The sequence below is a fragment of the Lepisma saccharinum genome, chromosome 26 (assembly GCF_977018435.1).
Source record: "Lepisma saccharinum chromosome 26, izLepSacc3.1, whole genome shotgun sequence".
NCBI classification, from domain to species: domain Eukaryota; kingdom Metazoa; phylum Arthropoda; class Insecta; order Zygentoma; family Lepismatidae; genus Lepisma; species Lepisma saccharinum.
This window is the reverse complement of record NC_139254.1, coordinates 19,606,571-19,619,746: the sequence shown is the minus strand read 5'-3', so window position 1 is coordinate 19,619,746 and position 13,176 is coordinate 19,606,571. Positions and strand designations below refer to the sequence as shown.

General features: G+C 36.3%; 1 protein-coding gene across 1 annotated transcript in view; it reads right to left on the bottom strand.

The window, feature by feature from the left end:
• LOC145979573 (zinc finger SWIM domain-containing protein 5-like) overlaps positions 1-13,176 on the bottom strand; it is a 223,842-nt gene that overhangs the window by 23,359 nt on the left and 187,307 nt on the right. The window contains exons 4-5 of the mRNA XM_083112546.1: positions 5,341-5,484; positions 3,221-3,369 (exon numbers count right to left, since the gene is read on the bottom strand). Of these exons, the coding sequence (XP_082968672.1) occupies positions 3,221-3,369; positions 5,341-5,484 (293 nt within the window). The remainder of the gene's footprint in view (positions 1-3,220; positions 3,370-5,340; positions 5,485-13,176) is intronic.

The following is a 13,176-nucleotide window of genomic DNA, read 5'->3' as shown; positions in this document are numbered from 1 at the left end:
TATTCCAGGAAAAATAAATGCAAAATTTCGCACCCAATCTGTCAATCTGCCGTGATGTCTGTGACTCATGACAAGAGTATGACTGTTTCAAGCACAACCTGTATCTGTTGATGAAGCGATCGCACCATCGCTAGAGAATTGTGGCTCAGTGTCCTCCGATGACTTTTTCCTTTTTTTACTTCTAGCTATATCTTACTTGCAAAGTTTGCAGTCACACTTCTTCTGGAGGGTGTGGTCTGCCCTCATGCGAGTCTCTTTCCAGCTGGTAAGTAACTCTGGTTGTTACTATTGAAAAAAATATGAATCGTACATTTTCAGTAGAGCTGCAGTTGTCTAGTTGGTAGGGCGTCTGACTGCCACGTGGGAGACCCAGGTTTGATTCCCAGGGTGGGTGATCTAAGTTTGGAACTTTTCTGGCCTTGTCCGGGGCCTCCGAGATACTTATACACGGGCATCACACCAGCTTTCGTGACGTCACAGGATTAGCCAAGTATAGTCTATACAACATTTAACAAAGTACATTGTAAGAGTGTAATATTTAGTTTGCTGAGTGAACAATCCTCTCTTGTTCATTCAGAACGTTGCTTTCAGCTGAAGAACATTTCAAATGTTATTTGACAATAGAAAATACATAAATAATATTGATAAAAGTAAAATCCAATCTTTACCGTTCTGCATAATATACCTTTATTTTTCAAATTACCAATGGAAATAAAGGCAATATAGATACAATTTCATCCTACATTTGGAACTTACTGTAAGTTCGTAAAGAATTATCATCATTAGTATATAATTGCTGTGGAATAAAAACTTATGGTCCAAGATATGTATGAAAGATAATTTTGCAAAAATTTACATTGGGAAAAGAGCTTGTAATTGATTCATTAATTTGGTGTTTTAAGTCCACTTTATGCACTGTAAGGCTAATCGGCACTGGACCTACAGTTTAAAGTGGAATCTGAACCACTATGTGTCTCCACCAGGTATCGAACCCGGGACCCTTTGATTACAATGCTACCACTGCGCCATCGGGGAGGCCCGAAAGAAAGAGCTTGTAAGATTGTAATTTCAAGTTGTTTTAAATAAGCTTTCCAACTTTGGAAACTTAATTCACGTGTCTAATTTGAATAAATGTTTAATTTACTAGAAATCTGGTAAATATTTGTATGCACAAGTTCCCGTGGTTTGGTTGTAGCACAGCCTGTGGTTATAGGTTACATTTTTTAAAAAATGCATCAAAATCTTACATGCAAGCAAAGAGAGAAAGTGTACAAATACTGCAACAAACATACTAGCCTAACCTATTCGAAATACCTAAATGCTAAAAATACCAATCTTAAATGACCTAACAGTAATTCAAGCCTATGAAAAGGGATTTACGATCACACAGAAAATGAAACTCATTGAGAATAGTAATGCAACATGCAAACAACTTACTATAATTAAGAAATCCAAAGCAAAAAGCAAGAGGACACAATAAACCTCATGCTCTATCAGGAGATTATTGTTAAGGTAAAAACCAAGAGACAAGTTATTTTTCAGGATAAGGCATAACTTTTAATATATATCAGCATGTTTTTCAAACATCCCTAACAACGACAATTTACTTCTAACTGTACCTGGACATGTACTGAAATAGTGTCATGCAATATTCGCTGACATGTAAGTTGATAATTATATTTTCCCCTTATACTTGTGATATTTAGAACAGGTTGAGATAATATCTCGCTCTTGTACTTTTCCACAGAGCAAATGTAAATAAAGCAAAATGTGTTACATGAAATCACAATGACTGACTATGCAAATGTACTAATCGTTATTATTTACCTAGTAGATTTTCACTTAACAACTTGTCTACATTTCCAAATACCTGAAATGTTGGTGACACAAGTACACCTTTTTATATAGTTCACTAACTACATCACAATAATCAAAAAGATATTCCTGTCTTTGACAGAAATAATCAACAAAGGCAAAAATATAACATTCATTACTGAGTAAAAAGGTACAAAATTATCCACAATGTATTTGTGGAATAGGCTAAGAAAATTTAACAAAGTCGTAAAATTCTATTGACGTACGTTATATTTCTTTCACCTCGTGTATATCATGAAGATCATAATTCTTGTAATTGAAAAATAGCATGAAGAAATAAGTGAATATCCTCTACCGTGACTAGAAAGTAAATGTGTTAAAGACGTGACTCTTGCACTTTGAACTGCATAATTTCAGACAACGTATGAGCAATAATACGGACATATAAATAACAATCAACATTTTTTCGTGTTAAATAAAGGAATGTTAATAGTTACATGGTCAGCATCCATGTAATTAATATTCCCATTCAGCTCAGTTCACAAATTCTTAAATGTCGCATACTTCGCACTGGTTGAACACAGATTTCTTTTACTAACATATAATTAAATGTTGTACTATATACAAACGCATAAATTTACTTGTAACTGATCAGGATACAACTATGTTTAAATTGCGATAGTAATTATTATTCTTACTCTGATATAAATAGATTTACAGGAACTCTTTATCGTACAAATCTCTCATTCAAATACATGAATTTCCCCAAAACGCATGATTAACCCTTTGATGTCATCAGTCCTTTTAGCATCACTGGTTGCAGCCCATATACAGAGTATACACGAAGTATACGCATCTCGGAGGCCCCGCCTTGTCCCCGCATAAAGCGACTCTGGGGCTCACCCAGCCTTAAATCAACGGGTACCTGGGGCCAACCCTGGGTGGTACGGGCAGCCAGAGTATGGTGCTGATCACATAACCTTCAAAATGACCTCCCACATCTTCTAAATGTGCCTTCATGGCATGGTGTTATATGCACAGGCAACTTTAAATTTTCAGTTGTGGACATTGATGACGATTATCTTTCTTGCATTTTTTCATTATTGATGTCAACCTTGGGATGTCATAATACACATTGAACTCATGTTCAATCAGGGTTCAATTGCAGTTGTTAAGGAATCAAAGAGCAGACCTCACCCTCAAGAAGACTTGTGAGGGTGACGGAGGTTGATTCAAAGTAAACACCTCTGGTAACAACTGCTTGCATTATCTTGTGCTCAAGCAATTTGCATATATTTCGCATATTAAGCAAACAATGTTACTCCAATAAAACACCTACTTATAGTCAGATGTAAAACATCTTAAGAGATTTTCCTTCATTGTGTATAACGTACGCCATACTTACCTTTGCAAATAGTGAGTTTAGCTGCTTATTTGCATTGTAATATCCTCCCTGAGACAGATAGGACTTGACCTGTTCACACACTTGCTCCTCGTCTAGATGCCAGCTATGATCGTCGTCTGCGCTAGCACCTGCCGTGGGATCCGGCGCACCTGAAGACCAAGCAAAGGGACATCCATTGAGGTTATATTGAACAACAGCAAAAGTATCCATTATACATGATCCAATACATTTGTTCTCTTCTCGAAACACACATACCCAGTGGCGTATTTATGGGTTCATTTAGGAGGAGGCTTATGGTGTGTTTTATGTAGATTTGTATGTGTTTTATACAGTCTGTACATTCCATGAGTCCTAGTATATCTGTAGTTCTTTGCAAAATATTTTTTTTTAATGCCAACAGATGATGACAACCAAGGAATTAGACAGCATTGCTGCCCCTTCCCGAAAGAGCCAACAAGAAGTTTAATTATTTCTATTGATTACAATTTATCAGTTTTATAATGACAGTGCGTTCAAAATTTAATGACTAATAATAATGATAAGAGACATACTTTTATCAACTGGAAATAACAACTTTTTACTCTATTATATATCTTAGATTTTTATATTTATTTTTACATTATTCTCCTTCACAGAATTGCTTTTTTAAATACAAATCTTCATAATATTAATTAAAAACAAGGAAGATATTAAAAAATGAAATCTTACATCAACATATTTTTATTTTTTCATGTAGTAATAATTATTAGTATTAACAATCAAGACAATTAAAATTTATAACATGTCCATTATTATTAACAAAAACCTCTGTGCTGGAGTGGTCACCATTATACTTATGAAGCAAGAGATCCCTTCTATCCCCTATTCTGACCTTGTATGCATCCTAAATAAATAAATAACATGGCCGTATTTAGAGGGGGGGGTTTCTAGGGTTCAACCCCCCCCCCCCCCCGAAACTTCTGACATGTTGGATTAATGGATGTTCAGAAACCAAAGTCTGTAACAATTTTTCAATTTTTTTTTCTTCGAAGCATCATAAAAATACAAGGAGAAAATGTTGAAACGATCGAGCTAGAATTTTCATACATTTGGAATTCTGAAAGTTGAGTGAAACAGGATTTATTCTCGGAATCGCAGCCCACCCACGGTCCCTCCATTATCACTTCTGCTGTCATCTTTCCAGAGTTGTTCCTGCGTCAGAAGGAATATAGACTGAAGATTCCCTTATGATTGTCCCAAAATTCCCTTTCCAGCTTTTAAATTCCCCGACTGATAAAGTCGAAAATAAATCCCCCCTGATAGGAGTTCAAACCTAGTACCTCCAGTTTCGTAGCGCATTACGTTGGCGATTGAGGTTACAATCCATGCACCAGGCTAAGCTTTTAAAGAGAATGACTGGTTCCACACTTTTCAAAATTCCAAAAATTTAATTTTAAAGTCAAACAACAAAAACTTTATGACTAAAATTTCCATCTAACTTTTAAAGTTTTTTCTTGAAGGTATCTAAAGTTTAATGACGAAGTAAAATAATTGTGCATTTCAGTACATACTGTATGAAACGTAAAAAAAAAAAAAAAAAAGAAACTTATGCTGGATATTCACTCATCTGCTGGATTGAGTAAGCCCCCCCTCAAGGATATAACAATAATAATATAATAATAATAATAATAATTATTATTATTATTATTATTATTATGGAATAAAATTGTTTTATTATTATGAAATTTTAATTATTATTGTACAATTATTATTATTATTTCTATTATTCAAATTTCTGGCGACGCCCTGGGAACAATTATGAATGAACACCCCCCGATTTTTTTTCCTGCCTACGGCCATGATAAATAAATAAATAAAATAAAATGCCACAATTTTTGTTGCATTTCATTCCAACTGGCACCCTCTGTCTCTCCCTTGGTCTGAAAGAATCTCGACAGTGCCTAGCGTACTAGAAGACATTTGCTTGAATGCAAAACAGCAGTTTTCAGCTACAGACACTTTTCTTTTAATATTGCCAGAAGCAAAGAAATATTGCTTATTAAAATATGCACATGAAGGGTGAAACAATAGTAAAATACAACTCTTATGATAAAGTAACAAACTGAAGTGAATATAATTACCAGGTATCCGATTTATTTCTGAGCGTTGTTGCAAAATTTCATCAGCCAACTTCTGGGCAGTGGGCAACACCTCTGTGTGGTGCTCTGAGATCAGGTACTGCACAAATTTCTGCAGCTGCTGCCGATCCATTTGCAACAGTGTTTCTGTAACAAGAAATAGCAATATTTATAATAATAAGCTCATATGTACACAGACAGAAGTATCACAATATTTTGCCACATGAGGATACGTTATTATGTTAGCAATATAACTTTACAATTCCAGTCAGTTCCGGAATTGAACCAGTGCAGATGATGGATGTGGAAATTCATAAATTTGAATTTGCATACATATTTGGCTAAAGAGTGTGAAGTACAATAGGAAAAAAATACAATAATGTATGAATACAAAGTATATTTTTAGTTGTTCCTACAATTAATTTTGAATGATATTCATAGAACAAGATCATTCCACTTGTTGTTTATGTTGTGTGTCGATTAAACCTTCTGAGCTTATCGGAACTTTATACGAATATTGCCAAACTCTTGCTATGGCAGAAAACCCCAAGGTTATTAGAAGTGAGTATCTATGAAAAGCTAAGCGTAAATTATATAGCAATACAAAGAAACCACCCCGGGTGCAATCTGCAATGTACTCAAAATTCATTGCGCGAAATCACGCCCGCCGTCAAATTTCCGGCACACAGATCAGACCCTGCGTTGAAAACATTACTGGTAATTATTGTTCACCGAAGTGATTCAAGGATGGTTATCATAATCACATGAGGAATGTGTACGTATAAAATTTCGCAATTTTTCTCGCTGTATCTCATGCCCGATTTCATGCAGATTCAACGGTTTCTTCCCAAACTGCACTGCGCGATGAGATGACGTCAAATTATGGAGGCGATTTTCACTACACCTAAGTAGACAGAGGTGGGTTTTAACCCTTGCCATAACGTTTGTAACATATATATTAATAAGAAATATTTAACAGTTTGTGTGCACTTGTTGTCGTTAATGGAACGGAGGAATGGATTTAATGGAAGGCTTCTAGTATCGCTGTTCACACATTAACTTGCACATGATGAGTTCATGAACTGTTTTTCGAAAGTACATATGCAGAGATCAGGAAAACATTAAATGAATTTAAGTTATTATTTCCATAAAAACAGCTTTGTGTTCCATACGGCTTGTTTGGCATTTCAATTCTTGAAGCTCTCGTTGAGTAAGATTAAATAAACATGGTGACAGACTTAGGCATCCCACTCTACACAATATAGGCACACGACAGTTGTCAGTTTTCATGTAATAACAAATTCATAAAATAGCAACATGGAAGCATGATGGCAAGAAACTTGTTATAATTACGAGAAGAGCAACTTTATTGGCTCACTTAGTATTCTGAGGAGCTGGAACAGGTGGAGCCACTGTGCTAAAAGCATTTGCTCCGGTAATAAACATCCTAATTACAGAAATTGGGAAGAGGAAATGCTTGTCGAGAGTACCATGTGTCATTCCAATATTACCGAGCTGTGCAAAGTGGATTGAAGCTCTCCACCTGGTTCCCCTGCAATGAACGTCGCCATGGTGACCAAACTTACTACTCCTGCAGAGGTAGTATTAGATTATAAGCAGTTTGCTACTTGCACGTTCGGGAAGCTGGCTACTTTGTTCGCGGGTAGCATCTGGAATTTTAAAATTGCCCACGTAATCAAGATCGAGGGGGTAAAATGAAAAGGGGATGATTTTACAATGGAACTGTCAGTTATGTCTTTGTGCCTTGTAGACACAAAGTGGTAGGAAAATTATAGATTGAGATGCCCAAATATTACCTAGTAACTGTCCACTGTCATGTTCATCACCTGTTTTACTCTTTTTCACAACTTCTGGACAACAAAGGACAATTCTATTCCTTATGAACACGTATAATGCAAGAGAAAATTGAATGAAAACGGCGAGGGACAATTTGCTTGGTAATATTCGCCTAATGTAGGGCGGGATGAATAGGTATTATCGAGCAAGTCGTCCATCACCATGCTTATTCATTTTGTTTTACGCAATGTTTCAAGAATTGAAACAAAACCCCAAACAAGCTGCTGGCAACCTCTCCACCAGAATACGTAAAAAATCAAAACACGTAGAGAAAGATGAACGAGAATAGAATGATGCGAAAAATGAATGAAAATAGACATGTACAATTTGCCGAGCATCCTACTGTACATATTTACAAACCAGTAATGGTAAATTCATACATCAATGTGTATTTGTATTTTTGTTAATTAGCGTCGCATTTCTTCTTATTTTGGCTAATCGTGACGATAAGGATGAGTGATCATCAGATGAAATTGATGACTGAAGCTTACCAAGCCCTGGCTGAGACTCGAACCCAGGAACTTGGTTGGAGAGATCGAACTGGCGTTTAAACAGTAGCACAATCAACTTACTTTCTACGTATACTTAACCAGAAGTCGGTGACTTATTTCACTATCAAAGCTATTACTAATAAATGCTCCGTTACGATCCATCTGCATCAGATCCGACAGGTAAAAATGTGTCTTGTGCACATCTGTGAGGATTTGTGACCTATGGCCAATGGATCCATCTTCGCATATTGCATTTGGTGGAAACACAGATACAACAGGAAACAATTTTCCGATGTCACCATTAACTCATTCTCGCACACCTGGGAACAGATGCCTTTGCAACAGTAGATAGAACCATGGGCGTCGCCAGAAATTTTTGCAGGGGGTTGGGGGTTGGGCAAATGATAAAAGTTGAATATTAGAAAAAATAATAACAATAATAAATATTGTAAACTAACAAAAATAAATTTTATTCGAAATGATGATAATAATAATAATAATTATTATTATTATTACTGTATTATATAAATGGTGAGACTCGATCCACCAAACTAGTGAATACCAGCATACTATTTTGCATAGTGTGATATTAATATTTGATATTAACTTTTGCGTGTCTCGTTTGAGAAAAGGCTTTAAATGTCAGGGGATTTTTTTTTCGTAAAATTTGTTGTGACCCCTCACCTACAACTGTAATTATTAGAATTTTTAAAACTGTGTATCCATTTGTTCTTTGGATGAAATGGTAGAATATAACCTTGTTCCTGTATTTTTCACTTAATGTTTTCGATCCAATACATTTTTACTTTGATTATTCTGTTCGAATACTCACTAAATGAACTTTGTTTCTGTTCTTAACAATAAGAGTACCAAAGTTTCGGCTTACTTGTATCTTTATATGAACGTCAATTTCCAGGGGAGGGGGGTCCACCGACCCGTTCGACACCCCCTCCCGACGCTCATGGATAGAACCCTGTAGTTTCATTATCTATTCAATAGGAATATACATCTACAAATGAAATCCGACATATTTGGATTGCATGTTTCTACTGGCACAACGTGATCGTATTTTGTGCTATTTCTGAGCAACGATACCCCCCCCCCCAAAAAAAAACAACAAAAAAAACTGTAGTCACGGGCAATAAAAATGGGAAACCTAGATCCTGAAATACTCTGTTCCTTGCAAGACGGTGTGTGTTGCCTGCTTTTACGGCTGAGGTAGAAGTTGCCATTGAAAATTTGCTAATTAAAATCCATTCATCGCAACATAGTTAGGCAACACACACAACGCCGTAGAAGGAAACGAGCATTTCAGGATCTAGGTGTCCCATTATTATTGCCGGTGACTGTACAGTGGGATGTATAAATATGATAATAATTATTATTCTTACTGTGAAATAACTACATTTATAGGAACTCTTTTTAGAACAACTCGCTCATTCAAATACATGCATTTCGCCAAAACACAGAGTAATCTTTTGACGTCATCAGGTTGCGGCCCGTATACGGAATATGCACGAAGTATACGCATCTTGGAGGCCCGGACGAGCTCAAATAGTACAGCGGGATACATGAGTATTACTGTGCAAATTGTTCATCACCATATTCGTGCACTTTATTTGACCCAATAAGAGCTTCAAGAATTAAAAGAAAACTCAAAACAAGCTGTTGGTAACTTCTGCACCAGCATACATGAAAGTCCACCGCTTAAAAACACGTAGGATGTAAGAGAAAAATTAATTAAAATAGTCATGGATAATTTGGACTGATCCCACTGAACCAAACTTGATCCCAGTTGGTTCGTATTACCTAGCCTAAACAAGAGTTTCCGACTACGAAAACTCAACAAAATTTCCCTTCATTCCAACAATTTTTTATAATAATAATAATGTGCAAATTGGTTATCGCGACCTCTTAAATTTTCACCCAGCTAGCCTGATTTCAAAGGCAGAAAATAAATTTTAAAAAAATATTCCATTAAAACTTTAGAACTGGAGCTGAATAGCAGAGGGGGGAAGCGGAAGATGTAACTTTAGCAAATGAAAGGAGAAAGAATGAGATAAGAGGGGAAAGGTGGGAGAATCCAATAGGACTAATTTCTGAGCGGTCGGAGTGTGTCATTTTCGAAACGAATGCGGGAATGAGTACGCACTACATTCATTCGGATTGTTGACTCGTAAAGCACGGAAACGTAGCCAATTAAAGAGGCGAGGCGACTGAGCCCGAGGAGAGAGAGACGGGGCGGAAGGGGAGAAGGCTGTTTTAAAGGTGGATGTACACAAACTTCGCCCTGATCCCGAGCTCTCGCTTTAAACAGGTCGATACGGGTCACTGAAGAGCAAGACCTGCCACTACTGTCACAGACGGCAAGGCGCTCAGTTTCTACAGCACGATTCCTTGTTCCTCTCTCTCTTTTGTACAGCGGGATTAGTCACTTGCAGACAAAAATGAGACGAGATCGTGGTTAAAATTGCACAAAATCTATTACTGATTCAATGGCTGTACAGAAATTGTAGTTGGCAATCTCTTAAAGAAAACTGGTGCAATGCAGTCCCTTCTAATTAAAGTTTCGGCACGTAATTTAGTTGTTAAAGCTAACCTACCGCCACAAATCGGTTACATAAGTATTCACACGAACTGCTACTTCTTCTTTTAAAATTTCCTCTTTTTACTATCGTAAGAAAATACTATACATTGGAGAGCAGCTAAGTTAATGTGACTATTTTGTATATGCATTGCTCTACAGCTCACAATGACAAGGCTGATTATAAATTTATGAGCTAGACTTTTGAATTGTTTCCCAATCAAGTACATCAAAATACAGGCATAACATGATACTTGTAATGATACTCGGCTTGGTTTTATAACGAATCTCTTCAGAAAAGTAAATATTTATCTTTCGGAACAAATTTAATGCCCTATAAAGAGAGGCGTGTCCCATTAATGTGTATATTGGAAATGTGTCAAGAACGTTAAATACTGACGTGTAGTGTACAGTGCATAAACACATTCCTAGGTTTCTAAGTAGCATATGGTTCTGTGCACATAAGCTGAAGAGCACGATAAACAGTTTCTGATGTTACACACACTGAATGTATTACTATATATGTGTATAGTTTATGGTTCATGGAAAGAGATTAATGGTCAGAAGAATATGCAATATGATTTTTTTTACATTCGCACGTTACGAGTTTGTTTATAATTTCGTTACTTTCTACGTTTTAAGATAATCACGACTATGAGTTGGAAAATAAATTAATTCTACCAATGCTGATTTAAGTTTAGTTACTGAACAGTTACTACAATATTAAAATACTAATTATTCTGGAGGATTGTAGTTAATAAATAAATAACATCTTGAGACAGAGGCGAACCGGCAATCTGCCAGAAGAACCGGCCATGTAGAAGCAAATATGGGCCAGGCCGATCACGGACAGATTAAATTTGACACAGAATAAGAATTTCCTGTATATTTCGTTCAAATATTCTTCATTAGGCCTAACTAGATTACTTTCGAAAGCATCTTTCGTTTATTTCGTATAATACATTACAATTTCACTGTCACAGCATACCATCGACGCTTTGCGAGCCAACATAAACAATATCGTTGCGATAGAAAGTGAGGTAAGATACCCTACGTAGTAAAGTGCGGCCTTTCTCCAATGTGGCGTGTGTAGAAGCTCAACTCGGAGGTGAGGTTGCTTCAAAATTGTTGCAAAGACACAGGTGAAAATCTACAGCCCAAAATTCTCTTTATCTAATTGCGACATATTGATTCATATGATTGGATGTGTAGCGTTTCGCCGTATTGTTCGATCACTTTTTCGTGTCCGTCTGTGTCAAATTGAAGCAATAGCTAACAACATAGAGGGCGATTGATAATTCATGAAAGCTTTAGAGCCACTTTAAGAAAGCCTGGTGCACACACGGACCTACTGTTTTCAAAGGCACTGTCAATACGTTAGAACTGTTAGACAAGAAAAACAAGTTTCATTTTCGTAAGTTGATCTTGTGGGAAATAAGCAGGTCGCAGACTTATTGTTACAATCATTATCAATTTCTCAGAAATCAAAATATTTTGAAATATTAATATTGGTATGAAAATATAACACCCTCGAGTTACTTTGCTAATTTGTAGTTTGGACAGACATGGTTGATTACTAAAAATGATCATGGGACAGCAGCACTAAGGCTATTTGCGCAGTTCTCCTACTATAGGAACGTGAGTACTTTTGTCAAAACTATAATTTAATTAAGCGAATTAGAACAAATATTTCGACTATAATAAAATTTCAGATATAAACGGCTTATCAAAGACAAACACATCCAAAAACTAAAATAACTACGTCATTGTTAAAAGTTCAGGCTGTGAATTGGCACAGTACACAGAGATCCAAGAATTTAACAGGAAAACACATAAGCCCAGAGATAATTATACTGGGTGTGGGTGGAGGCACCAAGGACTCGTTAGTCTGTATGAATGCAGATCCTGATAGGTCACCCCTTGCATTCCGGTACCGAAAAGGTGCCAACAATTTAGAAGCGGATAGACAACTTATTAAGGTTCATTACTTTTCTCTCCCCTTATTACTTTCATTATTTTTACAGTTTATTAAGTTACTAAAACTGATATAACTCAAGGCGAAGAAATCACCCCAGTTGATATTAAAAAAATTATAAATATTCCACTAACGTTAAGTTCCAATTTCGGTTGAAGACAGATGCAAATAATATCCCCCACCCCCAATTAGTTTATCGGTCACCGAATTTTCGACGAAGAAGCATATTTAAAAACGGAATTAGCAAAGCAGACAGACTAATGTATAGCCTACAGTTTGTATCACAATTAACCCCCTCCAAGAAGCAAATCTTGAGCATAAATGCGAATATATTCTGACGTGAGAACACAATTTTGTACGCAGTCCGTCGCTGTCTTGGCACAATCTTACCATAAGGCAGATAAGATTTACTACATATTAGGAACTTCAGCATCTAAACAGAAAAAAAGTTTACAACTCAGAATTTTTATTTTTATTGTTGCGTTTATTCATTGGCACATACTGCTTTAACTCTGAAGCATCCGGAAATAAGTAAATATAACAATCCTCCGAAGAATAATTGCTTTTTCATTGTCACGCGAATGGTAAGGTCACACATGCATCATACTTTACTGTAATTAGTAAACAGAAACTCTCTACAATCATATAAATTCAGGCCAGGGGCAACTTTCCTTTATCTTTCGTTGCGATTTCTGTCGAGGTATTTCTCTTCCTATCATGAAATATATACAAACACAGACTTATTGTTTTTATTTCACGGCGAATCGACGAGAACAATGACGACACTAAAGATAGGAAGGCCAGAGGGGCTCCCTCAGAAGAGCCACTTCACCCCCATGACTCCTCAATTATTACCATGCACATATTCTACACTGACTTTCTTAAGAAAAACAATCCAAATTAACTTAGAAAAGTACATTTCCATTTTTTCC